The 27,899-nt window shown below is 40.6% G+C and overlaps 1 protein-coding gene across 4 annotated transcripts; it reads left to right on the forward strand.

The window, feature by feature from the left end:
* Positions 1-258: 258 nt before the first annotated feature.
* LOC113172950 (TSC22 domain family protein 1-like) lies at positions 259-27,526 on the forward strand. Of its 4 annotated transcripts, XM_026376066.1 has the most exons (4): positions 259-408; positions 947-3,756; positions 24,711-24,762; positions 25,818-27,526. In XM_026376066.1, exons 2-4 carry the CDS (start codon positions 1,028-1,030, stop codon positions 26,085-26,087), a joined length of 3,051 nt encoding a protein of 1,016 aa, XP_026231851.1. In that variant the 5' UTR covers positions 259-408; positions 947-1,027; the 3' UTR covers positions 26,088-27,526. The 4 variants fall into 4 exon arrangements, with proteins under 4 accessions (XP_026231851.1, XP_026231850.1, XP_033182741.1 ...); XM_026376065.1 differs by having other exon boundaries at positions 259-3,756; XM_033326850.1 differs by lacking the exons at positions 259-408; positions 947-3,756 and adding an exon at positions 18,491-20,196.
* Positions 27,527-27,899: the final 373 nt, after the last annotated feature.

A 27,899-nucleotide genomic window follows, 5' to 3' on the forward strand; every position in this document is an offset into this window, starting at 1 on the left:
AAGTCGTAAATGATGTTGATATTTAATGTATGTAGCCTTATCTTGCCCAAGATCCATGTTCAGTTTAATATAAAAAAGAATCTGGCCTGTCGACCATAATATCCCAAACTGTTTTTTTTGTGGAGCGCCCACGACTCGGCTCTTTCCGACACTGTTCGTGTGTGTTGACGTGAGGTTCGGGGCGCCTCTCCCAGACTGCTTTATGTCTGGCAGCAGAGACCATGCGCGGTCGCCATATTACCGAGTACCCCTCCCCTTCAGAGCCGTCACAGCACAGAGCCACAGCGGCGGAGCAGGAGGCTACATACTGAACAACGCTACCGCTGGGGAGGACCAGTGAGACAGCAAAACCAACAACCAAAACGAGGATCCCGTGGAATGGATTAAACACTTGAACGTCGCAATTAAGTATTGAGTTTTCGCTTTCCATCTCTGTGCACCGGCGGCGAGGTTGCTTGATTTAATTTCCTTTCGTTTGAACAAAGTGAGCAGTTAAAACGACTCACTGTAGTCTGTGTGTAGCTAGCCGGTGATGGAGACTGGCAGCTAGCTAGCTGACGTTACACCTCTGTCAGACTAGCTTGTAAAATAACACTAACGTACTCTGCAGATATTCTGCTTTTAAGTGTGTGTGTGTTAAATACAACATAGCATTTCATTGTAAACCTACAAAATGTTATATTGTGTTTAACAAAGGCACAAACAGATAACACTGGTAGTTAGCCGGCGATTTACAACTGCCACCAGCTGACGTTAGCTTGCTAGCTACTCAGCAAGCGGCTACTAGCTTCTTTTGCCTCGCTAACTGTCACGGGAAAACACAGAATTGTGTACGAGAGGCTGTAAATATTGGCACAGCTTCGTCTGCTTTTTGAGAACCGCAATCCAAGACCAAAACAGCTAGTTCTAATATTTATTTTTTGATTGTGTTGTCTGTTCATCGTAGTTTTGTCAAAACGGCGCCGTTAACGAACTGCAGTCTTATTGCATACTGTCAGAGACCAACTATCCCCCGGATTCTCTCGAAATGCATCATCCGGACCCTGCAGGAGACTCTGGCAGTGTTAGAAAGATGGCGCACCCGACTGTCTTTCACAGAAGGGGTAGCAACACAGGCAGCGGGAGCGGCTCTGTGCTGTCAACACCGGCAAACACGGTCGTCAATAACAGCCACGTCTCTGCCGATGATTATCAACCCACCCTGTTGATTCAGTGCCAACCTCCCGCTGGTTCATCATCCCCGGGTCCCCATCATCCTCCTCCCCACACCCTGAATCTGCATTCTCAGCCACAGCCTACACAATCAGCCGGCGCTCAAATGAAAAAGAAGAGTGGTTTCCAAATCACAAGTGTGACTCCAGCACAAGTATCTGTGAGTACCAACAACAGTATTGCGGAGGACACAGAGAGTTATGATGACTTGGATGAGTCTCACACAGAGGATCTGTCGTCTTCTGAAATCCTGGATGTGTCCCTCTCCCGAGCTAATGATGTAGTTGGAGCAGAGAGAAGCTCTTCGGAGGAGACACTGAATAATTTCCATGAGGCAGAAACCCCTGGAGCTGTCTCTCCCAATCAGCCTTCACACCCACATTCCCTGAACCAACCTCCACAACATGGTGGGGCAATGGTAAATGGGACTGTGCACCATCAACATCCTCATCGTCCTAACCAAACCCAGGTTTACACTCTGCCCTCTGCACCTGGGAGCACCCCATCTACCCTCACTTCTGGAGCTTTATCTTGTGTCACCCAGAAAATGCCTTCTAATGTGGGGGGTCCTCAAGAGAATGTTTCCCATACAGCCCCTTCAAGTATTGTTGCTCAGCCTGCAGGGATTGTGGCCCCAGGATCTGTCCCCGGAATGCATAGCTCTGCTACGGGCATTGCAGTTAACATAATAAATCCCCAGAGCAGCAGTGTTAGTAATGTGAATATGTTGAGCTCTGCCAATGTGCCTGTGAGAGGGGGGGAAAGCACAAGTGCTAGCAGTAGCGGTGGTGGCTTTCCTCTCAATGTAATAAGCAGCAGCGGAGGCAGTGGTGGTGCTGTTGCAGCAGCTGGGGGTAACCTTATGACCACCAATAATGTCAGCATGATCCAGCAACACCAAAACATTAACTCCAACATCACTATGACTACCACAACTACTGCTGCTGTTGCTGCTGTCAGTGCCTCTGGAGGGATGGCTCTTTCCAGTGGGCAGCAGACAAGAGTTGGATCTGCCCTGATACAGCCAGTAAATGCCCCTGTGACAACTGTTGCCACAACCCCTGCTCCATCTGCTCCTGTCCAGCCTGCCCCAACTCCAGCCACTGCGGTTGCTGCCACCAGTTCCCGTTTCCGAGTGGTGAAGCTGGACTCTAGCTCTGAGCCTTTCAAGAAGGGCAGATGGACATGTACCGAATTCTATGACAAGGACACCCCAGCCTCTGCTCCAAGCTCTGCTGCATCTGACACCGGGTCTCTCAGCATGCGTCAGTTTGCACCTGAGAGCTTTGTTGGTGCCCCAGAGAGGGAAAGCACAAGTGGTAGTTCTGTGAGTAGCACTATGAGTACACTGAGCCATTATACTGAGAGTGCATGTAGTGGAGAGGCTGGGGGAGCTCCAGTACCCCAGCATGCCCAGGATTATACTTCCCCTCCTCAGGGCTTTCAAGGAATCGTAACCAGTGGCTTAAGCATGGGAGTATCCCAAACCCAACCTCACATGCATGGCCAGGAAATTACCCATTCACATGTGAAGACTACTGTGACCTCCTCGGTTCCCACAAACATTCTCCAGCCTGCTTCAATGTCAGGCTACCAGACAACCACTGGACTTCCTACATCTGCTGTACCTCAACAGCAGCTTACCTATGCCCAGGCAGTTGCTAGTCAACCTCCAGGCTCCACGCAGGGCCTAATAGGAATTCAGCAGCAGAAGATAGGCTATGCCTCCGTGCCACAACAGCCAGCTGCTGCTTCCCCAGCTGCCCCAGTGCAGGTGAGGCCACCTGAGTATACCCAGCCACACCAATCTATCCCCCAGGCTACTGCTAATCAGTCTCAGTCCAACCAAGCTGGATTTGTTCCCCCTGGGCCAGCTAATGGAACATGTCAGATGGTAGGAGGCCCCCAGCAGACACAGGCACTTCTTCACACACAGCCCCAGCAGCCTTCCCCACTTCAGGCCACCACGTCCAGTATGCACTCTCATGTTGGAGTAGCAGGTCTTGGCCAACAGCCACAGAGCCTCACAGGCCATCTGGATTGCCAGCAGCAGAAGCCACAGTCCCTCCCAACACAAATACAAAACCCTGTCCTGGGCACCCAGCTGCCTGCCACAGTCCACCAGAGCCAAGTTTCTGAACCAAGTGTGCCTCCTCCCAACCTTCAGAGTGATCCCCAGGCTCATCCCCAAGCCCACAGCACTGGGAATACTGTTAGGATGCCCCCACAGGGCATTCCTCTCAGCCAGCCATCTTCTGTTAGCTTGCCCCAGGACCACAGCAGTGCCCAGGCCCTCGCTCACGCTACCCAGGCCAGTGCTCTATATGCTAGTCTGCCCACCTTCACCACCACTCAGCTGCAGGATGCCCAGCGTCTGCTCCTCCAGCATCAGTCGGCTCTAATGGGGCTTCCTAAGTTGTCTGGCGGCGGGGAGGCAGGAACTGGATCCAGCACTGGCCAGTGCCCCGAAGCTGAGGGCAACACCGCCGCCAGTGCCTTAACTGCATCAGCTAGTCTTAAGACGGTCGATGGAGAGGAGGATGGGTAAGAGCTCTTATTTCTTTAAACTTGATGTCCATGTTTATTTAACTGGCAGCGGCCAAATTAATTAGTGATACCACTTGGTATATGGGTGTTGCCTAACTTGACAGTCTGTGTTTGAAACTAGATGATTTAACTGGTTGCGGTGGAAGCCATGATTCCAGAAAAGAGTTGCTGTTTTCCCAGATAGTCAGCAGACAGTGGCCAGGCTTCTGCCTTCTGTCACTGGGACACAGTGCAGGGCTCAGCTGGATTTGATGTCTCTTATCTTTTTCAAGTGGCTGCAGTGATTTGACATTTTACCTAGCCTTCCTCTTTGCTTCAGTCCAGACTTCATTACAGGGCACAAATTGTGATAGGTGCACAGTTTGCTGTAGACACACTCGGCAATTTTGTTGTGAAAAAAAAAAAAAAAGACAAACATAGCAGAGGTTGTGCAATTATTTTATTAGCAATAGAATAAAAGCTAACTTTACTTATGCAAATGTAAAAAAGTTGTTTTTCCATTTGATCTCTCAAAGCATTAGTTAAAAATTGTTTATTTTGATGAACTTGTGAGAATAAGAATAAGATCTTGTTGAGATGAAAACTCTTGTGCATCGGCGTTTTGTCTTCACTGAAAGTTTGATTTTTTTCTTTTTTTCTGTCATCTCCCCTTTTCTCCATCTCTATGTCACTGCACTCACTACAGTTTGCTAGTGATTTGTTCTTTGACCCAAGTGAAAATCCAATGGAATGTCCTCTCAATAATAAGTTTTAAGAACTTGAAGTTAGGAATTTTAATCACCTTGCAGCAGGAGGAAATTTCTCACCTTTAAGTAACTCCCGACTACTCTAAGCCTTTTTTCTGACTTCTGAATTTTTTACAGTAACCTTTGCCCTTATCATATTAGCTCTCATGTTGTCTTGTGTCTTGCCTAAGATATAATAAACAGGTAGGTTTGATTACTGGGAATCTAGAAGATAACATGGATGCAGTAATGGTAGTTTGGTTACAGTGTGCCTTTATGGATGAGTTAGAGACTGAAGGATGTCTACTGTTATCACATGATGTTTAACACTGGGGAATGTGAAATCTATGTGGGATCAGGTGGATTATTGTCTTTAATGATGAGAAGTATTTAGATGAAACCATAATCTTGCATATTAAAAGTGTCTTAGTAAATCGGTTTGAATTAGTGAGTAGTGCTAATATGCATTTTGTAATTTTTTTTTGGCCTATTGTGGAGACAGGCTGCTGCTCTGCCGTTTCTAAATAGCATCTAAATAAAGAAACAATCCAACCAATACTATGTAGATGACGTACTGTCTAGTGAGTGAATGTTAGAGCCTGCTCATTGTAGCTCTTAGTCTCCTCACTGATTGGTGACTGTGCCAAGTGAAATGGCCTATTTTTCTAACCAACAAGTTAACTTCTTAATCGGTGAATGACAGCACAGTCCCATCAGTTGATGCAAACACACTTTCTGTTTTAGCGTCTGCTTAACCTGACTAGTCATCATTGAGATCAGGATCAGTGCTTCGCTGATTAATATTATTCTTACATGCTTACCTAGATGACAAGTCTTTTAGAAAATATATTTAGCACTTATTTTTAATATTTGTGTCAACAAATGTAAATGGTGTGAACATTTTCAAGTTAGAACTTTGCAGAAGTGAGGATTCAACTCTGAGGAAATTCTGAGGTTTGCCCACAGTTTTCAAAAGCTGGACTGATAATTATTTGTTTATAAGAAACCTAAATAGCACATAGTTCACAGTGAGTAGCTCAGGGCATATGGGCCATTAGATATATTGCAATTAACACTGGGCTAATTGTACGTGCATTTTTAAATTGAGCATTATTCACCACGTAAGACACAGTTCCTTGCAGAGAGCTAGGAAGTGCATTATGTCAGTGAGTGTCGTCACACTGACTGCTATACAAACGTGTGAGTGGGCGTTCAAATGTGAATTTACTTGAAGTCATTAATTGAATACATTCAGAGAGTGTGTGTGTGTGTGTGTGTGTGTGTGGACAGGCTGCTGTTGATTGACTACAGGTTTTTATTTTTTTAGGGCATTAATGGTGAAATTGTGATTTAGAGAGGAATGGCAAATGACTAATGTCATGAGCAAGACGTGACTTATGTGAGAGCAAGAATTCTCACATGGTAGCATGCAGGTTTCCACACAAGTCTGTATACGAGGATGTGGTTTTGTGCAGTTAGACTATGTTTGTGTGTGTGTGCACACTTTAGTTTAGTTCTTGTTTCAAACCTTCAGATTGTAGACAGTCTTGTGACTGGAGGTAATATAGGCTGGTTGGCAAAACTGGCATAGCTTTGTTGGACCTTGGTGTGTGGCAGAAGTTAGGGTCTGTTTAAACTTGTGGACTGTGCACTGTGTTATTTTTCTGTTCTGATTCAAAATAAAGCATTTAATTTTTATTATTATATAGAGATTGCTAGAGTTAATTGTGAATTATTTTGAGATAATTTATTAAGCTATAATATTAAGTCTATCTTTGTAGTTAATATTTAAAATATCACACAACGTTTTGTGAGGAAATTGAGAAGTGGGGATTTTTTATAAACAACCACTCTAAAATTAGACTTTAGTCCAATTTTGAGTTAGGGTTTGAGTCTTTTACAGTTGTAATGATTTGGTCACTTTGCCTGTCAAGGCTTGCTTCCAGTTTAAAGTAACAATGACAATTATGTTAGTGAAAATTTTTCTGACTTTTAAAGAAATATGTTTGTTTTTACTTCCTTTTGGGGAGTTTTTAATGTGTATGTGTCCGACAAAAATATTTTTCCCCCATTATGTCAGATGATCCAAACACAAGGCGGTGCACTGGTGGAAGCCCAACTTCTTTCAGCTGCTGTGACCAACGCCGTGCCAATAATGTTGAGCCATGTACAACTTTTTTGGCAACCAAACCTGCATCTTTTCTGCCAGTGCTCTTTCTGTGCCAAGCCAGTGGTCTAATTGAAGTGAATGAGGGTGCTGCATTTTTTACGCAGCACTGTTGTTGGTCTGAACTGTGTGTGTGCGTGTGTGTGTGTGTGTGTGTGCGCGTGTGCGTGTGCGCGCTTGAATGTGTGAAGCCTCAGAGGAATGTGGGCTGGCAGGCTGTGTGATGGTTATCTCTACTGCTGGCTGTTTTAAATGTAATCTTCCTCCTGGCAGTGCATGGAGCCCCTGTGTCCTGGGCCTATTGGACATTGTGCAGAGATCAACCAGATCCCCCAAATTCACAGCACATACAGGAAATGACCCAAGCTGACCCAGCCCAACTTAGTCAGGTCTGCTGAAGCTGGTTGAGACTGATGAGGACACAACAGACTGGACCAGATGGAACCAGACAGTTCAGAGTTGTGCTTCACTGTCCCAGCTGTGATAAATCCTGCCATTGTGTTCTTCTGTTTCCTTCATATTTGTCTGCTTTATAGTTGGTTTTGTATAATGGGCTTGGTGGCATTTACTTATGTATATCTTTGATAATGATAGACCTGGTGTCCAGATATCTAGACAAGCCTGATGTTTAGCATTCAGTTTTTCCAGTATTCTGGCCAGAATTTCTTTGTCATGCTCAAAGCTGTGTGAGTTTGGAGGTAACACTGTGATGTGCTGAACCTAGTACACCTTAGCCTTCCATAATTTACAGTGATCCTAAAGTGAGAGAAAACATTTAAAACAGGGCTGCCTGATTTGGTGATAAAATAATAACTATATTTTTTGGGGATTATGTCGTGATTTATGATTGAGACATAATACATTCAACTACTTGCTTAGTTGTCAAAGAAAACACATATTAATGGTAAAATAAGAATTCATGCATTGGAATTAACTCATGCTATGAAACCCTGTGTATGTTTTGAGTAAAAACCCAATAGTGAAGTTAATTAAAAAAAACAAAGCAAAAGAAGTTTACAGGGACAAACGATGATGATGAGACGATAATTGATCGGCCGTTTTGGCCTTTCACAGCTCATTTATGCTTCATTCTTGCTGCTGCTGTCCGCCACACGCGCAGAGCACAATCAGTGAAGTTATCACAGCTACAGGAGAGAACACTTATGGAGAAATTTTAGTGACTCACTAAGTAGGCTAGATGCTTTTAGAGAGGTAGATAAAGAAAAAAGTCGCTAAAGGGGTCTGAGAAGAGAAGTGACACAAGAACTAAATTGGCAACACTGCACACTTAAAGGTCAGATGACCACACACTGCTGCTTAAACTGGGTATTTTTGGGTATTTTAGTGGCTATGTTTTACAGATTTGTTGTTTTACTGTCAAAATGAATTAACTGCAGAAGAACCCCCAGACTAATAGTTATTGAAAATAAGCTGCTTGTAAGTAGACAAACGTCCAAGTTATTCGGCTTGGAGTTTACCTTTATTCTGCAAGCACCCTAGTACAAAGTCTATGTAATGCCTATGTGAGCACAGGTGTGAATACATTTACATTTAGTCATTTGGCAGACGCTTTTATCCAAAGTAACCCCATCAGCAGAATAAAGCAGGTAATAGTCTGGAGTATTCACAGTGAGCGAGTGGGCATTTCCATTCAGCCGATCCGGTCGGCACGCAACACCAAAAAGTATGTTTTATTTTTTTGGATCATGCTTCTTTCCTTCAGAAAGTTCCTACCAGACTTATAAACACAATGCGTCATTTCTAACAATGTCACCTGCCCTACCTGCTTGGTGTACGTTTTCTGTCACATAGTGCCTTCTGCATGCTCTACTCAGTGACTACCCCAACACTGTGAAATCAAATGACTTCTCCAAGTGATAATACATGTCACCCAGACTTTCTCCTGCTGTGTGCTGCATGTGTGAACGCAGAATGTCCGGACATTGTCCGGCGTGCCTATGTGAAAATGGCTTTAGTTGCAGTCCTGATAACGTTACTCGTGGTGAGACCAAAGACCAAATTATTAGTCAATTTTATTTTTTATTAGAGCAATGTTTTGCAAAATTATTTCAACACCAGTTACAAACACTTACTTAGATATTATTTCCCAGCTTATTTTACTAAGTCAAGCAAACAGGTTCCTAGAATAGGCAGGCTATGTGCTGAATCACATTTTTTACATGGTAAATTCACCTATCTTGTATAGTGTTCAGCCATGGCCTTTTATATAGAGCTGTGTTTGTCCACAGTCCACAGTTGCACATCACTGAAGTGTTTCACCAAAAGTAAACAGCATTTGTTATTTGTTATGCTGCTGACACCTTCCTCATTCCCACCACATAGACCAAGCCAGAGAACACCAGAACTCAGCAGAGCAGCAACATGCTGTGTATGAGAGAGAGAGAGGGGGGGGAGAGAGAGGGTGGGGGTCTCACCAAACACTACTGAAAATTTACTGTCCATTTAAGCCACGTGGTGAAAGCATCAGTGGTAGAATAAAACTAAACAACAAGGCTGTGAGCACTTCAAACAATTCGCATGTGCATCTCTTTGTAAATCACTCCACATATTTTTGGCGTTGGTTATTTGTATTCTAAAGCAGATACGTCATTGATTTAGTTAGTCTCAGCCCCCCTTTTTTTTGCTGATGGTTTATTTTTCCATCAATAAACAGGATTGTTTCACTTAAGAGTGTGGTGGGAAACTAATGGCTTGTAATGGATGATAATGGATTGTGTTTTTAGTCTGCCTTTCATCTATGAGAAAATTGCCCTCCCAACGCTTGAATGCAAGTACACACACCCACACACTGGCATGATGGCGTAACCTTGTCATAATTATCCTGCTGTTTTTATTGTTTTTTTTTTTTTGTTTGTTTGTTTTTTTGTACCTGTTCATTACAGGCAGAAGCCATTGGACAGCTGCCTTACTTTTTATTGTGCAGAAAGTTCAAACAAAAACATATTAAAGATAATTAATATTAACTCATTTGTTGCAGACGCCAGCCTTAATATAAAAAAGTAAAAGTAGCACTGTCGATATTTATATATATTGTCAATTAAAGTAACTCACTATATCTCTCGAGCTTAAAGGCCACTTTTTGTTCTATTGTTACCAAGAGACATGTAAAGATATCATAAGGCTAATTCGGTCTAAAGCCATCATTTTTGACTATGTTTACAAGCGATCCTGTTCTTATCTCCTCCACATTTTTGTTTGTTTTTGTGTCTGTCTCAGTTTGGTTCATTATTTTTATATACAAAGTTACTGATGAAATGATAATGGCTTAGCTCTTTCATTGATAATAGACTTAAGTTACACTAAAAAGGGCAGGTGTTATGGTGGTCATTTTCTCACGCTCCTCAAAGAACATGCAGAGTAGTTAAAGAAATGGGTAATAAATACCACGTGTACCAGCTGATTGCTCAGTTACAGCAGTCAATTAGCTTGACGATATCACAACTTGTAAGAGTAGGCAGCAACACTTTAAATGAACAAACAATTCTCACAACTTCATGCAAAGAACTTTACTTCTTTGGAAGCTTTTAAAGGTTTATAACTTTATCAAAAACAACCCCTCTTTGGATCACTTGGAGGTTTGAGAATTTACTTTAATCTTATTAGGAGAAACCAAGCTTTAATAAGACATATGCCTGATTTCAATTATTTGAAACAGTAGTAATAAAAGTGGTGGTGAAATGAATTATTTGGTCCTGTATGAGTTTTCTTAGATCCTGAGTTACTGTTGCAATGACAAATTGTTGGTGTCAGAATTGGCAGAAGTAAAGCAACCTTGAGTTGTGCGTAAAATGAATGACTCTGATCTAGATCAGACATTTAGTCACGATGAGAGCCTCATCAACAAATCAGATATAGAATGTAATGACTCTATAATAACTCTGTAATCACTCTATGAACACTTAAATAATAAATATGAACACTTGTGAATGTAGCCTGTTGAAATTGAGTCAACCTAAAAACTGCCCCAATAGTTGATCCCATAGATATACCTTACTTATTTATTATTAAATAAAGAATATCTGGTTTAAATACAGAATCTTTTTTTATAGCATTATTGTTTCTTTACATATAGTTTCCATTTTAGCTCCTACTTAACATAATTTCCGTTTTTCTCTAGTGGTACATTTGTGACAGTGACTCAGCATCCGATGTCTCAAAGGTGTGTTGATATATCATCGACATTTGGTAGCATCAAAGGAATTCTATAAAGTATATCAATTTATTGCTGCAGGAGCTGAAAAGATTCAAGAAGCTTGGCTGCATTGTGAAAAGGTGCTGTCTGAAACAGCTTTTTACAATGGAGCTAAGTTATATGTTCTTTCAAGTAATGAAGGAGCACGGGCAAACTCTTTGTGAGGCCATGTGCTCCTGCAGTCATTGTAAAAAATATTAGAGTTAACGAGCAACATGTGAGACCTGTGAGACTTTGACTGTATGTCAAGAGTTGTTAATTTATCTTGTTAATGTAGCCTGATAGTTTAAGCCTTTCTGCCGCACTGTGATGACGTGAGAGCTCCAGCCACCGAGTGTCTTTCCCATAGGGTTAGATATTCATTTACTCTTGCTTTGTGTGAGCTAATCCCCTTTTTTATGCTCTGCGGCTGAATGGGGAAGGCTTCTGAGGGGAGGGGGGTAAAGCCCCCCCCCCATCTTTTGCCTCAGTAGTCCAGCCAGCTGCTTCTTCTGTTGGCATGAATAAAACAGAAACACTTGGCTGTTCATCATGTCTGTGTCCAGCAGTTTAACATCCATGTACTTTACCCAATGATTCTCATAAAGTGGATTTTTTTAGATAGCCCACCAAAATAATTATGTTTTTGCTTAGTCTGTGTTTGAATGCTTTTCAGTGTGTAGATTGATCAACAACTCTCAACAATGGTTAACTTATATTATTTTTCTCTGTTTGTTCTGCCCATCCCTCTTTTTCTTCTTGTTTTCAAAGAGAATAAGAGAAACACACTGCTCAGCACTGTTTGCAGGCTCCCCACGTTTTATTTCTTCTCTGGTGTGACCACAAGTAAATCACAGTGACTGTAGAGATTAGTATGTCACAGTTTTAAATGTATCAGCTCCTTGCCTAACATATCCAGTACATTTCCTGTGGCTGCAAGTGGAACTGTGACAGTAGCATTAGCACAAACTACAGTCTACTTTCAAACCATTTTCAGCCTTGTAAATGGGGCTGTAATACCCCCTGCTGGCTGGCAAGGTGAGTACTGTCTACATACTCACTCTACATACACTTGGCTTGTCATGTTAGCAGAACTGTAAATACACACCAGTACAAAAATCAGAAAGTCTTTTCCCCCGACAGGATGGCCTGTTTGTGAGTTAACTGTAGTGGTTAACTGTCCATGAAATTTGTAGCTCAACAATTTTATTTCCAAATGTTTATTAGGTTCCCCCGATATAGTACAAAAGTGCTGTATATGTCCCTTACACTGATGATTTTTGTTTCTTGACAAGTTGATTTTTGATTTTATTACTAATCCTATCAGTGTTACTCATATTGTTGTCTTTTTTTTTTATCTGTCGTATTTGATTTTCTGCGAATTCACTAAGCTATGAAAGTAACTTTAGATTTCATTTGCTTGCTGGAAACATGTTGTCCATCACAGTAATTAAATGTATTTTCTGAGAGTTACATTTTCAATAGGGGACTGGACTTGAAAGTAAATTGCTATGAAAGGCTTTATGCATTTGACATCTGGGAGTTGAGTCACAGATAAGACGTGAAGTTATTGAGGTCACAATCAGTTGCAAAAGTCTTTAAAGTCATACACATGGATATGTGAACTGTAAAGGGAGGAGCAGTAGTTCACCATGACCTGAAGTAATGCACACATCTTTATTCCCTGGTTGTTTTGTAGCATTTATTACATGGTGATACATTTTGCTGCATTCAAATATATTCAGTGCTGTGAAAAAGTATTTAACACCCTCCTGATTTGTTTGGACAAAGCAATTAGGATGGGGTTTCACAGCATTGTACATACTTGCTAACTTTCTTTTTTTATTTTTGCAATAGTTATAGTGCTTTCATGTTAAATACAGAGTGTATCCACATACTTTAACAGGCTAAGGAATATTTTAATGTGATTTCATCACACTTTAATTATACATTTAATAAGCAGAGACCTGTTAGTTCCTGCAAATTAAACCTTGATGTGCAGGTTAAACCTCAGCTACACTAGACTTTTAGTTTATTATGTGCAGATGTGACATAAGGACAAAGTCAGGATTTTAAGGCAGTGCTATTGATCAGAGGATAATCAACAGAGCCATGAATCAGAATTGTACACCAGGTACCCTCTTTCCAATCAGCATCAATCAGCATTTTAAAGCCATTTAAAAATGTCCTTAGTAGCATACAGTTCTTTTTAGGTGACATCAGAATCAGGTTTTTTTGGCCAAACATGCTTGCATATACATAGGATTTGATTGTGATTGCAAGATTAATCTAACACCATATGTAGATGACAGTTTGAGTATTTTTATTTAAAAAAACTCGTAACTGTCAGCTCGTTTCAAAATTTGATGAAAAATTTCAGACTGAATTTTCATCAAATCACAGTCAAGCAAGCATTTCACTCTCCACCCTGTTCCAAGAGAATGGATTAGACAAATTGTTGAACTTTAATAGATAGTAAAACATAGATTGACTTTAGTGTTGGCCATTAGATGGCAGTGTAAGCCAACCTATACCTCTGATCTGAGAGGCCAGTTTCCCTCATTTTTGTTGCAGTTTAACATCTGATCGATCTCAACTATTTTTATTAAAGTATGTACAATTTCAGATTCGCATCAGACTACAAAACATCTAGTCACATTTATCTCTTATCACAGGCATCCTATTTAAACATGTTCTTTTTAAAATGTATACTGTTGATATTGAGTTCAAGTCCAATCAATTACTTTTTTTTAACATTAGGCAACTCAAAGGAAGCACCAAAAGAAACCGAGGAGCTAAATGGGAGCCATAAATTGTATTCTGATTCCTCACCAGAAGATGGCATTGTATCTTGTTAAATCATCAGTATTACAACAGGTCAGCTCTGAAAGCCTTTACCAAACTCTATAGATGTAAACTGAACTATTCTGTAGTTCACACTTTGGGTGCCCTTAATTAGTGAGTATGCAACTAGTTGTGAGCATCAAGATCGTGTTTGTAAACACTACAAACGGTTTACATATTCTCATCAGTATTATTCTAGATTTAACATAGTTAGTTGATGTGCTTATGATAGCTCTGCTGTCGTCAGAGATTTGACCCAGTGACAGAGGAGTTATCGTTGGTTAATCCACTCACTGCTCTGTCCTCTTCTCTTTACGTGAGTGCACACACACACAATTGGAAAGGTAGGGAAATGGGTCAGGGCTTGCCTAGTTTCAGGCTTATTGATTTAATGAACTTTCCCTGACCCTGACAGCAGATGTAACAGTCAAACAAGGATTCTGTCATAGACATCTGCAGGCAAATGTCAATGACAGTTCATAAAATAGATGTACTTTATGGCAGAGGCTGAGATGGATGATGAAATTGACTGCCCAGGAAAATCAATATACTACTCAGTCGATAACTGATAAGTAATGCTACACCCGGCCCCCTGCCCTGACAGACAGGACTATAAATCACAGCAAATCCAATCATTGCAAACTACTTATTAAATGCAGTAGTACATTTGCAGATTTTCTGGAATATAATATACATTGCAGCTGTACTACAAATGGAAAAAAGGCAAGGCATTGAAAATATTCTCTAGAGAATTTGAGGAAGAATATTGCAATTGTCAACAACTGAACTGTATTGCGAATGATCCTCTTCTCCCCTTTATAACTTTTTTCTATAACATATAATAGCAGTGAAAGCAATGAAAGGTTGTTGAATTTGACAACAGTGTCGACTCAGTCACTTTTATTCTTGGTGACATTTAAGTGTTAGTAATAAGTACAGTACATATGCTTAGAGGAGACTGTTAAGTAGACATGTATACGGATGTTAATGTATTTTAAGTTATACAGTTGCAAGAAAAACTTGAACCTTTTGGAATTTCATGGTTGTCTGCATTAATTTGTCATAAAATGTGTTCTGCTCTTCATCTAAATCACAACAATAGAAAAACACAGTCTGCTTAAATAATAGTACACAAACGATTTCTGTAAATCTTTAGCTGACACTCTAGGATTCTTCTTTACCTCATTTAGCATTCTGCGCTGTGCTCTTGCAGTCATCTTTACAGGATGACCACGCCTAGGGAGAGTAGCTTTCTCCATTTTTAGACAGTCTGTCTTACCGTGGACACATGAACATCAAGGCTTTTGGAAATACTTTTGTAACCTTTTCCAGCTTTATGCAAGTCAACAATTCTTGATCGTAGGTCTTCTGAGAGCTCTTTTCTGCGAGGCATGGTTCACATCAGGCAGTGCTTCTTGAAACCAGTAAACCCAAAACTGGTGTGTGTTTTTAAAGGGCAGGACACCTTTCAGCAACACATCCAATATCATCACACTGATTGGACTCAAGGTTGGCTCACTCTTGGCTCCAATTAGCTCTTGGAGAAGTCATTAGGCTAGGGGTTCACATACCTTTTTTACACTGCCTGTCCAAAAAAACTCTTAATACACTACACTCTAATATATTGTTGGACCTTTAGCTTTGATTACGGCACACATTCACTGTGGCATTTGATAAGCTTCTGCAACGTCACAACATGTATTCCAGTTCAGAGCTGCATTAATTTTTCACCAAGATCTTGTATTGATGACAGAAGAGTTAGACCACTGCACATAGTCATCTTCGGCACCTCCCAAAGATTGGTAGGAGGGAGGGAGGCTGAGGTGTAGACCAGAGCATGACAAAGAGATGACTCTCTTGTTCTTCTGGTTTGATGGAGTAAAGAGGAAAAACAGCCTCCCACCAGGCAAAACAAATCCATTTACTGTAACTCGTCATTCTGTTAACAATAAGGTAGGGTTGTTTGACCTGGACATGGGTGTGAGCAATGCCCCCCTGCCCCACCCATCTCAGTTTTACTAGAAATCGGTTCAAAGGAGGACAGATCAAATTGGAGCCACTGACCATTAATCCTCCCTGTCTTTATTTTAAAGACCAATTTAAGAGTTAGACCTTAGAAATAGAACATTTTCTAAGATGCAGTTTCTTCCATCCCAACAATTTCAAACTGGCCAACCCTAAAAGTAATTTGAAATGGTTTAATAAGAAACACTTAATGTGACAACAGGCCAATCCTTTTTAAATGTTGGTACCATATTTCTCAGTGCTTTAGATTAATTAAGAAATCGTTTACTGATGCCACTGAATTTAGAAACATACTGTAGCTACAGTTAGGCCCAGAAGTATTTGAGAGAGAGTATCAGTGTTTATAAACTACCAAAATGAATTTACATTTACATTTAGTTAGTTACTTTTATCCAAAGCAACTTACAAGTGAGGTTCAAAGCAGGCAAATATTAAAGCTAAGGAGGTTCAGTTTCATGGGGTACCATTTGTAACCCTGTTATGTGGGCTCATTAATAGACTGAGAGACCTGTTTATGGTCTACTCTTTTTACTATTTGGGAGGCTTTTTATAGTGCAATCAGTATAAGTCAACTGCATGATTAAAACCTCTTTTTATCCCTCGGCATCAGCATTAGCCAGGGCCAGAGGCATAATGTTTTCGGGTTGTCTGTCTGTCCGTCTATAAGTCCATCCAATTTTTGTGAATGCGATATCTAAAGGAGGCTTGGAGGGTATTTCTTAAAATTTGAATATAGAATATTTGATTACACCGGGCCTAGCTGTCCACTTGGTCTCATGGATTAAATAATTAGAACATGAATCTGGATCGCAAGGCGGCAATTCTAATTTGAGAAATGAGTAATGATGTAATGTGTTCTAGATACTGGTCTAAATTAATGCATTTGTGTTGGTGTTTTGGCTGCCAAAGTATAAATGCATACAAATGTTGATTCTTTATTGACACTTCTATAAGAAGATATCCCTCACTATATTCTCCTTTCAGCCATTTTCTTTCATCGTCTATCCTCTATTGTCTGGATTCTGGGCCCTGTGTGTTCTTTGGCTGTTAATCCTTTTAATGCCAGTCTTCACTCCACATTATTCAAACCTGCTGCTCACACACTCGCACCAGACACACTTATGTAACTTGGATCTTCTGTATGTGATTCAAAGAGTGGGAGAGCTAGAACTTAGTATCTGAAGGTTACTTTTTCCGCTTGTGGGCACTGAAGTTGATGTATCACAAGGGAAAATGAACAAATTATATAATATTTGGATTAAATAAAATGAAATAGAAATATTTTAAAAAGTTCATATTAAAGTTATATACACTACAAAAATCCTTACAATCTATACTTTCAGTACGATACTGTAATAAAGTAGAAAATATGACAAAATTTAATTGAGACAGTGCATAGGTGTTAGTTGTTTGATCATATACTCTCCACAGGTGTTGAGGAGAATGAGAGGTGGGGTATTTATTTTTTTTTGTATATGTATGTAATTATTAGAATGGTGCACAGTTCAGCTTGTATAGTATGAGAATTAGTCTGTGGCAGAATGAGCTATTCCACCTGCCACAGTTTATCATAGTGCTCTTGACAGGGATTGTCAAGGATGACACAGTTCTTGATCACCATCCTCCAGACTGTTAACTTCCAATCCAATGATTATTTTGCCTTCCTGACCAGTTTGTTCAGTTTCCTAGCATCACCAGCCTTGATGCCAACTCCCCAGTGCACAACTACAGAAGACAGAGCACATGCTGCTCTATCCCGGTTCATGCAGTAAAGGAAGACAGCTTTCTGAAAAAAAGAACAGCCTTGCTCTGTCTTTTACTGACAACTGTAGTTTGCTGTTAACATGGACCTAAGGTACCTGTATGAGGCCACAATCTCCACCACTTGAGGGTCTTCTGCTTGTCTGAAAAATTCACCATAAGCTCACTGGTTTACTGATATTAAACTTTAAGCATTTGTTGCATCATTTATTGCGATTTTATTTCTATCATAATCATTCAGCCCTAGTGTGAAGTGTGAGAGGTTCTTCTAACATGTAGCCAACAGCTTGGTCTTTGGTTGTAAAAATGTGCTGCCAGACATATAAGTACATTTAAAATTTCCTGCATTTCACAGAAATGCTGACCTACTGATTTGATACGGTTTGTGAAAAGGTCAGTCAGACTATGAAAGCTATGACGAAACATCCATGATTCTTTGAGTGAGTATTAATGCTGAGGCGGTGGATCTAGGACATTCTAGCTTTGTGTCTCTGTCTCTCTTCCTCCTTCTCTCTCTCTCTGCCTCTTCCTTATGTCCATACAGCATGAGAACTAAGGACTTGCTGCTGTCAGCCAAAATACTCCAATAGCAAATCTCTCTCTCTCTTATGTACTGAGGTCAAAATGGCCACTCATCATTCTTCCCTGCCTCTCCAACTGACTCACTCAGTAGCTCTCTGTCATTCTCCATAGTGAGGGCGTGACTATGGAAAACCACTGCCAGAGCTTACTGGTAAAGTCTGTGTGTGCTTTCCACTATAAACTACAGTTCAGCCAAAAGCCTTTACAATTCAGCAATTCAGTAGGCCTTTTTTTCTCATGGCTGGGACATGCCAGACCCCTTTTATGAACTTTTAGATTTTACATTTCCTTTGAAAGGCAGTGAATGTTAGTGAAATTCATCGTTATTTAAGATACATTTTCCTCCAAAAAAATAGAAATTAAAGGAGTCATGCTGATTTTTTTTTTTTTTTTTTTTTTTTTTTGTACCTTGACAAACCTTTTGAGTATAGTGAAACACAAATCAGGTGTTCGCGCACAAAAATCACTGAAGGTGTATCCTAAACATCTCTCTAGGTTGTCATTTGTTCAAATTTAGTCTAATTTGTATTTTGTGGGGTTTTATGTTTATGGGTTATGCATACTTCAAATCCCCCCTTTTTTCCTCCACTGACAATCACAGGAGTTGGTGTGATATGCCCTAAAATAGTGAGAGTGTGTGTTTCAGTGTATCTTGAACTACTGTTTGGGGTAGACAAGTGTAGCATGGAAAGAAAAACATATGCCTAACTTTGTAACTCTTGATAAAGTACACATCCACACTACACAAAACCAAAAGTCAAACAGAGTCAAAACAAAGTCAACAATATGCTTTTGTTTTCTTTTGACATAATTACTTGGTGATGACTGGTGATGATAGCTTGCTGTATGTCAGGAGGCCTCTCCATCTATCTTTAACTGTGTAATATAAAATCATAAAATATCACTGTAAAACTGTATTTTCTCAGCCACTACAAGGACATGAAGCTTAATCCAAGAGGTGGCTGTATCTATCCAGTGAAAGCAGAGTCTGACTTTATAGACACATTTGTAACTTGTAAATATGAAATGAGGTAGCTGAGGATTGAAGTGTGATTCAGAGTATGTTTGGTTAGCTCAGCTGAAGAGTTGTGAGCAGGACTGTATGACCCTCCCAGAAGTCATGTGATACTGATTCATCCCAGCACGTCGACTCTGTTAGGACAAGTGAAATCCCCTGCATTGTGCTCTTCCTTTACCTGTTGTTTCTTGGCCTCCCGCCTCTAAGCTGTTAAAGGCTCTGTTAGTGCATGCTGTTTTTTCTGTCTGCTGAGGCATTAAGCCATTTTAAAGTTCCCTTTCAATTAGAAATGACAAGATAAGACCCTGAAGCATGGGTCTCTTGTGTGTCACACAGTGGGCCCCCATTGAAAACTAGAATGTACAAAATAAATTAATGAGTCATTTATAAACTGTCTACTACAGCAACAAATTAAAGTCTCAGAGCTGCTTTTGCAGATTTGATGGGAAGTTAAAAATTCTGGCAAGAAAAATATTGTGCCTGTGTATACGTACCTGGGTATGTTCAGTTCATTTCATCCCTGAGGCCTCATTTGTAGCTGACTTTGTAGTATAACCAAACTATATAAAGGATAATTGTATGTTAATAAAAAGAGTGTTTTTGGTGATGCTGAAGCAATGGCTTAAAGTTTTATTATACTGTATATCCATGTCTCAGGCTATAGAGGGCAGAGGGCCTGTGGTGTAAGAGCAGGGAAATCACTGAGCCACATGTTAATCGCTGTTGATGGTTTATGTAACTCCCAGTATCACATGATCACACGTCACCACTTGCCCAGCTACTGTCTGTGCTTGGTAATTCACTCTCTTGTCAGCCATTCAAATACAAATGGATGGCATACATATATGTAACAGTCATCATAACCTGGCATGCTGCCTTTGATTCCCTATGCAACCCCACTCATGAATGCATCTGTAGGATGCAATACACTGCTGATAACTCAGAAGAAGTGAGGGTTGTTGGAAAATATTAAACAAAGAAGCTCAGGACAAACTGCTGTGTTACTTTGGATTGTTTAAGTTCCTGCGGACAGCTCCATGAGAGTGTGTGGAGTACGTGTGCAAGGCCATGACGAGATGGCAATGAAGCTTTTGTTCTGGGAACTGGAGCAGCATCTTAAAAGGTAAAAATGACAAAGAAGCATCTGGGAGTTCACTGCCTGGGCCCTTCACTACAGACACAAATGACTGCATGGATTTTTAATTTTTTCTTCACTCTTTCATGGCTTTAGGGGTAGCATTAAACAGATACTGTAAGCTGGTTAACTGGGTGCTCATCATATTGTGAGTTCAGTTAAACCTAGTAAAACTTTTCTAAGGAGGTTATATTAATGTATAATATTGACATATACGCTGAATCAAAGAAGTTGACAGTTTTTTATGGTACCAATATGTGTCACTAATATCTGTCAACTGTGAGTAATGAAACTCACAAAGTGTGCTTCTTTTTAAACATTGAATTGCTTGCTATACTCTGTCCTGTTACCATAACAGGGGTCCATCTGGTGCATATGACATGATGTTTACTTGTGTCTTGTGGCAGTATAGCATCATGTGCAGCACACAGTCCTTGCTCTACAAGACAAACCCTTTATAACCCTAGTTTACATCTGATCTTAATGGCTATTTTTTTAAATTAATTTTCTAAAACAAAATGCATTGGAAATTTGTTCAGTTAGTGACCATGGACTTAGTCATTTGTTAGACATGTAGATTTGCACAATCTAGTTCAAAAAAGTACAACAACTACAGTAAATATAATCTTTGTGAAATGCTGTATTTTTGTTAATGTCTCAGAGAGATGCTGCTTTACATATTGTTTTAAGGTCATAATTAGTTGTGATAAGACTTTAAAATGTAAAATTATTAAACATTAAAATATAAATAATTGCATTCATACTGAATGTTTATTTGATTTTGGAAACACAAGTATCTTCAGATTGTCTCAATAGGTCACAGCAGTGGTGTTGTTTTATAACAAATTTGGTTGGCCTATATATACAGTGACAAGAAAAAGTATGTGAACTTTCAAACTGAAATTTCATGGTTTTCTACATTAATTTGTCATCAAACATGATCTGATCCTCATCTATGTCAAGAGTACAAACAAATATAATGTGCCTAAAATAATAACACAAATAATTCAGATCTTTTATGTCTTTGAGAACATCTATAAAAAACTTAGTGTTAGTGGAAAAAGCATGTTAACCATGGGAATTAATAACTGCCCCCCTTGGCAGCAATAACCTCAACCAGGCGCTTCCTGTAGCCGTAGATCAGATCTGCACATTGTTCAGGAGGAATTTTTGCCCATTCTTCCTGCAAAACTGCTTTAGCTCTGTCACATTATTTGGACGTCTCGTGTGTGGCTCTCTTGAAGTCGTTCCATATCATCTCTATTGGGTTGTGGTCTGGGCTCTGACTTGGCCACTACAAAGGCGGATTTTGTTTTTCTGAAGCCATTCATTTGTGTGTTTTTGTTTATTGTCCTATAGCATCACCCAACTTTTACAGGAGTTTCAACTGATGTACAGACATTCTCACATTATTCTGAAAGATTTTTTTGATACACTTGGGAATTCATCTTTCCCTCAATCACAAAGAAAAAGCCACATTTTGTGTTGTTAGAAAGATCTAAACCAACCTTTAACAGCATCAGTAAAAATATGTTGGATTAACTTGGTTTGTTCTAGTGCTTTAATGCTGGATTTCTTTTTGACTTATACAAGTGTGCTTTCTTGGAACATCACCTAGTTTTCCTTCCAGTAAGACTAAGTATAGCTCCCACCTAGCCTCAGTGCGAATTTGACCACATTAGATGTGGGTTTCAATCCACTAGAGCTGCAGTTGTTCTGGCTATTTGTGTCTGGGTAATTGGCTAAACCGTTTTCTAGTCAAAGGAGAGACAGGAAGAGATGAGTGTGGCTTAGAGCCTCTTATTAAGCTGTTTGGCTACTTGATAAGTGCTGAAGTGTTTGATGGGGATCAGAGGTGACGAAACGCTCACATCAGGGAAGCGGCTCAATGGCTGTGTTAGAGACTCTGTTCAGTATAGTATATACAGTACTGGTAATAAGCCAGGTTTGACCTGTGGATACCCAAATTAGCCTAAGCCTCAATTTTAAAGGTGACTACTGACGTTTAAATCACTGGCTATTTACACTGTTTTCAGGATTAATAGGATTAATTCCCTTTCAGACTCCTGATGCATCATGTCCACACACGTGTCTTCACACTTGAACTTAATTTATTTTTGCAGGGCAACCATCGGCTTTTTGTCAATAGTTCAGTCATCTACTAGACCTCTATAGTAACTGGTGGACCCTCGCTTAATTAATAGTTGTGCAACAAAGGAAAATGCAAGACTTTCTTTTGTGCTGTTGTCTGGTTAGTGTGGGTGTGATCAAAAGTGAGAATGTCACAAATGTGTAAACACGATTTTGATGGTTTTGGGCGTACGTGGAATGTGCGAGTGGAATCTGTAGGGAGGTGTGTGTGTGTGTGTGGGAGTGGGGTCTTGTTTAGAGGAATTTTTCTGTGGAGTAGTTGTTTAGGTGCCTGTGTAACTATTGAACACAAAGTTACTCCTGGAAAGTATTCAGTAGGCAGTTTTGGTTGTGTTGTAATATTGAGTCAGATTGACCATTAATCTACAGTATGAAGACATAGAAATGATTGTGTAGTATTTCATAAACTATGGCTCTCAACATGAAGTCTGTGGAATAAGTTTGATTTATTTTATTTATTTAGTTAGTTAGTTTATATATTTCAACATCTCTTAATAAATCCAGCTATACGCCCGATTCTGGTCCTCGAGGGCCACTGACCTGCTTGTTTTTCAACCATCCCCACAGTTAGAGCTTTTGATTGGCTGAACACACCTGATGCAGGTTATCAGCAGTGGGTAGGGTAGGATAGTAGGAAACCAAGCAGGACAGTGGCACTGGAGACCGGGATCGGACACCCCAGCTCTAGAGCAAATTACTCTGGGTTTATTTTGAATGCTACAGTGGAATAAAATTATGTCTGTCTTTTTTTATTCTGTCTAAGTGTTTTACTATATTTACTGTCTGAATCCATTCATCCATGTAGCTAAGTGTATGAAAGCTGATTTTATCTTTCATCACACATGCACACACCAGTTAGTTGGGTTGTGCTTGCATGGATCATGTTAGTTCATACTAACCTTTCATTTTTTACAGACAAATATGTGCCCTCCACTGCCTAAATGTTTCATTTTTACCCTTTGTGCTCAGTACTCATAGTAATAGTTGAATAGTAGTTGAATATGGTCTTATTTTCTGGCTTCTTTGGTGACATGGTGGTGGCCCAGCCTCTCAGCTCTGCAGTGCTATGCAGTGCCACATGGGGGCATCATATGTACATGCAAGCTATCACTTTATTATTAACATGTAGAACTCTTTGATTTAACACCTGTACGGAGCTTATTGGTCTATTTCCAGCGTATTCCTAAAATGACTGTTATTATTTTATTGATGTAGTGGTGCTACTGTAGATTATTTGGATCATGTGTTGCTATGTGTATGGATGTGTAAAATTATTGTTGGTGGTGGTGTGGATGCTTGTAGTCTTGTTTGAATACCTAAATATATGTTTTGGTGAAACACACAGGGGAAGAATAACAGAGCACATATCATTTTGTGTGAGTAACCCTGCTCTAAGCAGAGGAATTCCCTGTAAGTGCCCACTCGGATATAAAGCTTTCACGGTGGGAGATCCCAACTGTTTAATAATAGCACTATCAACTGAGGTATGAATCCTCCAACGGGAGCTATAACGCGTGTGTCGCTGGGCTCGATCCTATTCTTCCGCCGCCTGTTTTTGTACCACCATAGCTCTTTCTTCTTCCTTTCCCATCCGGTTTTCCCCGGTTTCATCCATCTCCTCTCCAATCCCCGAATATTTTATGTAAAAACACGTCAGCTGAGCGGCCGGAGGGGCGTTCCCGAATAAATTATGCAGATGGCGCCCGTCTCCACCAATCAGCAGCCGAGATCCCTGCTCGCTGCCGGGTAACTTATGCGGACTGGTCTCGAGCTGCAGATTTCTGAGCAGCACGCGATGAGCTGACCTTGGATTGTGTCTGTGCCGCTGCGGCCGGTGCACGAGCGTTAGCGGATACAACACAGAATAGCGCGCGTGGATGCGTGTCGCGGGGCTCGCGGGGGTCGAGTGTGGGCACGAGGGTGTTGGTTAACGGACCGCAAAAGGCAAACAGCATGAACAACGTTACGCCGTGCTACACCGTGGCTATGGATCTAGGCGTCTGCCAGCTGAGAAATTTCTCCATATCGTTTCTGTCGTCGCTGCTGAGCGCAGAGAGCTCCCACGTCAAACTCGACAATAGGTAAATATTTGGTTTTTGGGGCCCCGGTGTAGCGGAGCCCAGTCGATGGATGCTACAGTACGGCAACAGCCGCAGGGACCACACTGCTGGGAAAAGGCTTTCTAGGAAAGGGCAGCGAGGAATAGTCCCACAGAGAAAGGAGGCTGTTGGTTTTAGCAGAAAATTCCAGATGCTTCCTGTAATGCCTGACATGTCTGTTAGAGGAGAGACGCTGGTTTCCCGCTGCTCTCCAGCCGTCAACCTCTCATCATTTCTCTCTTTCTTCCGCAGTTCGTCAGGAGCCAGCGTTGTGGCCATAGACAACAAGATCGAACAAGCGATGGTGAGTGTTCACCTTGTTTCTGTTTCACTTCAGTCAATCTGTAATCTGTACTCGTCCGTGTTACAGCACAGTTAATCTGGGAAAGATGTAGTTTCGCTAGGATAAACATGCAGGCATAACTTATTGTGATAAAATGATGTAAAGGTATGTCATTATGTAGCATTCTCTTGTTTATCTGCCTGCTGGACCTAATATCATATTGTGACAGTGACTTTAAAACATGGTGTAACTATTGTTTATGATGTGAAAGTTAAATAATAAACTAATAAAAGGAAATTACCTCAAACCAACCTCCGTACGCAACTTGAAAAAACGTCAGATGTTTTATTTACGAAATTTCTGGTGCAACATCAGTATTGACTCATTTGTGGTTACAATAAACTCAGGTCTCGGAGTTCAGCATTTTATTCCCAGATCACTGAAGTGATTTTGTTTCACTCGGCCTCTGTGGTCGCTGCTGTCAGCGCTGTTGCTAGGCAAACTGCACGGGCCGCACGCCTGGTTATAAATATCGGGGCTTCTGATTGGCTGACAGGTTATTGTGGGCTGGGTTAATGACGTAGCACCCTGGGAATATTCTCAGTCCCGGTCTCCAGTTATCACCTAGTTATTGTATTAGATCCAGATCACATTGAATCCAGTGTAGCATCGCTTCTGTCCTTATGCATAATAATCTTGTTGTAAGTTAGCTAACCAACAGTTTGTTAATGTTAGATTTGTTAGGAAACACACATTGAAGTTATTGAATATACTATATATTGTATATTCCAGTATTGGCAGTGTTAGGAGCACTGTTAATCATTCATATATAACACGTAAAATTGACTGAATTATTGGAATTTTTCTTTGATTAGACCTGATATATTTCTGGATCTTTTGATTTTGATTAGATTTTTCATATTTGATCTAATTCCTGACACCATGAACAATCCACGATATAAAAATTGTGCCATATGTTGGAGACAACTGCAGAGCTTTAAATTAGCCACTGATCTTTTATTAATGTGATGTTATTGAGGGATTACAGTCATAAACACATTTGTCTCTATGTTTAGGACCTGGTGAAGAGTCACCTGATGTATGCTGTTCGTGAGGAGGTGGAGGTCCTGAAGGAGCAGATAAAGGAGCTGATCGAGCGCAACTCGCAGTTGGAGCAGGAGAACAACCTGCTGAAGACACTGGCCAGCCCAGAGCAGATGGCCCAGTTCCAGGCCCAGGTTCAGACTGGCTCCCCGCCTGCCCCTTCAACAGGTGCCACTCCGGTACCGGGAAGCACCGCAACCCTTGCCCAGCCCACCTCGCACAGCTCTGGTCCCTCGGCATAGCCTGGTCTGCTTAGACTGACTGACAGTTTTTGAGTTCTGCTACAGCTGCAGAGCCAAACCATGCCTTCTAAAGCAGGAGTTTACGCTGTTAAGACAAGAATTTGCACATATTTATCTCTCAGAAGGATGCAGCCAGCAGGACGAGTGGCACTGTGCTCTTCGGCACAGTGGAGGGCGACAATCCAGAGATGCTTTATGGGGTGGTCAGTTTCAAAAGAGGATGAATTATTGAACATTTGCCAAATAACCCTGGGACATATCAACTAGAATGTTTTACCAAGAAGAAACGAAACAGCTTTTCCATTGGTGACATTATACTTAAGTATAGATTAAAAAAAAAGAAATCACTGTGCCTGTGTCTGGATTTTAAGTGATGTCGATTATACTGAAGACGGCAGTGGAGGAGTAGGAAGCAAAGGTATTGGTTGTTACTCATTTGCTGAATGATGTAAATAAAAAGTGTTTCTCTCACGGCATGATCATAAAGTTACAAGTTGAGAGATCTGAGAGAGAGAGAGTACAAATCTTCTCAGAGCAACACGCGAAGAATGTGAGCAATTAATATGACTAAGTCCCCATCTGGAATGGGGGAGTCAGGTGGAGGTTTGGGGTGGGGATGGGATGGGAGTGCGATTTGAACACTGCAGCATTGATGATGTTACTTCAACTGTGGGTTGGTGGGATGAACAAAACATGGTTTCTTATGGAGATGATGATATTCTATTTTCAGTATTTCTCTTTCAAGCTTCTCACTTTGCCCTCGACAAAGCTCATTATTGCTGTTTTCTCAACCCTGCAGTGGCATGTAATTAAAACCTGATTAAACAGGGTTGAGACACTGGGCTAAGCTGCATTTTTTTGTTTTCCTTTTTCCTGAAAGTTTGAAAGGCAAAAGATGATGTATATTTCTGTATAGTGTAAGTACCATGTAAAATAGTGAGGAGAGGGAGGAAAAACAACAGATGCTATCTAGGTCACACAGATTGAAGCAGGTGAGTGAGGGACGTGCTAGTCTTGCCCCAGTCTGTGTCGTTTATTTTTAATGCTGTATTTTCAGGATTGTGGATTGACAGGAGTTTAGGTTATTTAACTGACAACACACAGCCAACAGAACTGTCCACATCCCTTACTGCAACATTAACTCTGAGTGTAAAACCATATTCACTTGGTTGTTTTTTTTTTTTTTCTGGAGTAATGCACCTTTTATTTTTTTTTATTTATTTTTTTTTTGTTTTAAGTGACAGTGAAGTACTTCTGGATGAACAGTATCTTTAAACACAACATGCTCAACACTGAAGATGTTTTTTTTTTTTTTTTTCCAATTCTGTGTATCAGTTGTATGCTCAAGTTCTGTGCATGTTTCCGCAAAGACAGATGAGATATTGTAACATACATACCACAGCTGCACTTCACAACTTTCAATAAACATGCTTAAGGAAGAATAACCACCTCGTCCTTATCTCTGTGTAATTTTACCCATCCAATGGGTGGAACCACACACATCCAGTTTCCTGCACGCTGTGTTATACTGAGAGTCTGCAGCTGAATTCCACTCTGCTCCGGTGTCATTGAGTCAAGGTTAATGACTTGCCTACTGTGTCGTGTTGTGTGTTGTGAGGGTAACTGTTACAGTCAAATGATGTTTGAACTGAAGCCGCTACTAGGAGGCCTACGAGATTTTCTTCGCCTAGAAATATGCTCCAAAATTTAGGTTCAAGTGGAAAAGGTGCTCTCAAAGCCTCCTGCAAAGTCGCTTCTTTAATGAGGCTCGCTCATCTAATCACTAATCACCTATTTCTATTTCTGCTTGAA

The sequence above is a fragment of the Anabas testudineus genome, chromosome 21 (assembly GCF_900324465.2).
Source record: "Anabas testudineus chromosome 21, fAnaTes1.2, whole genome shotgun sequence".
NCBI classification, from domain to species: domain Eukaryota; kingdom Metazoa; phylum Chordata; class Actinopteri; order Anabantiformes; family Anabantidae; genus Anabas; species Anabas testudineus.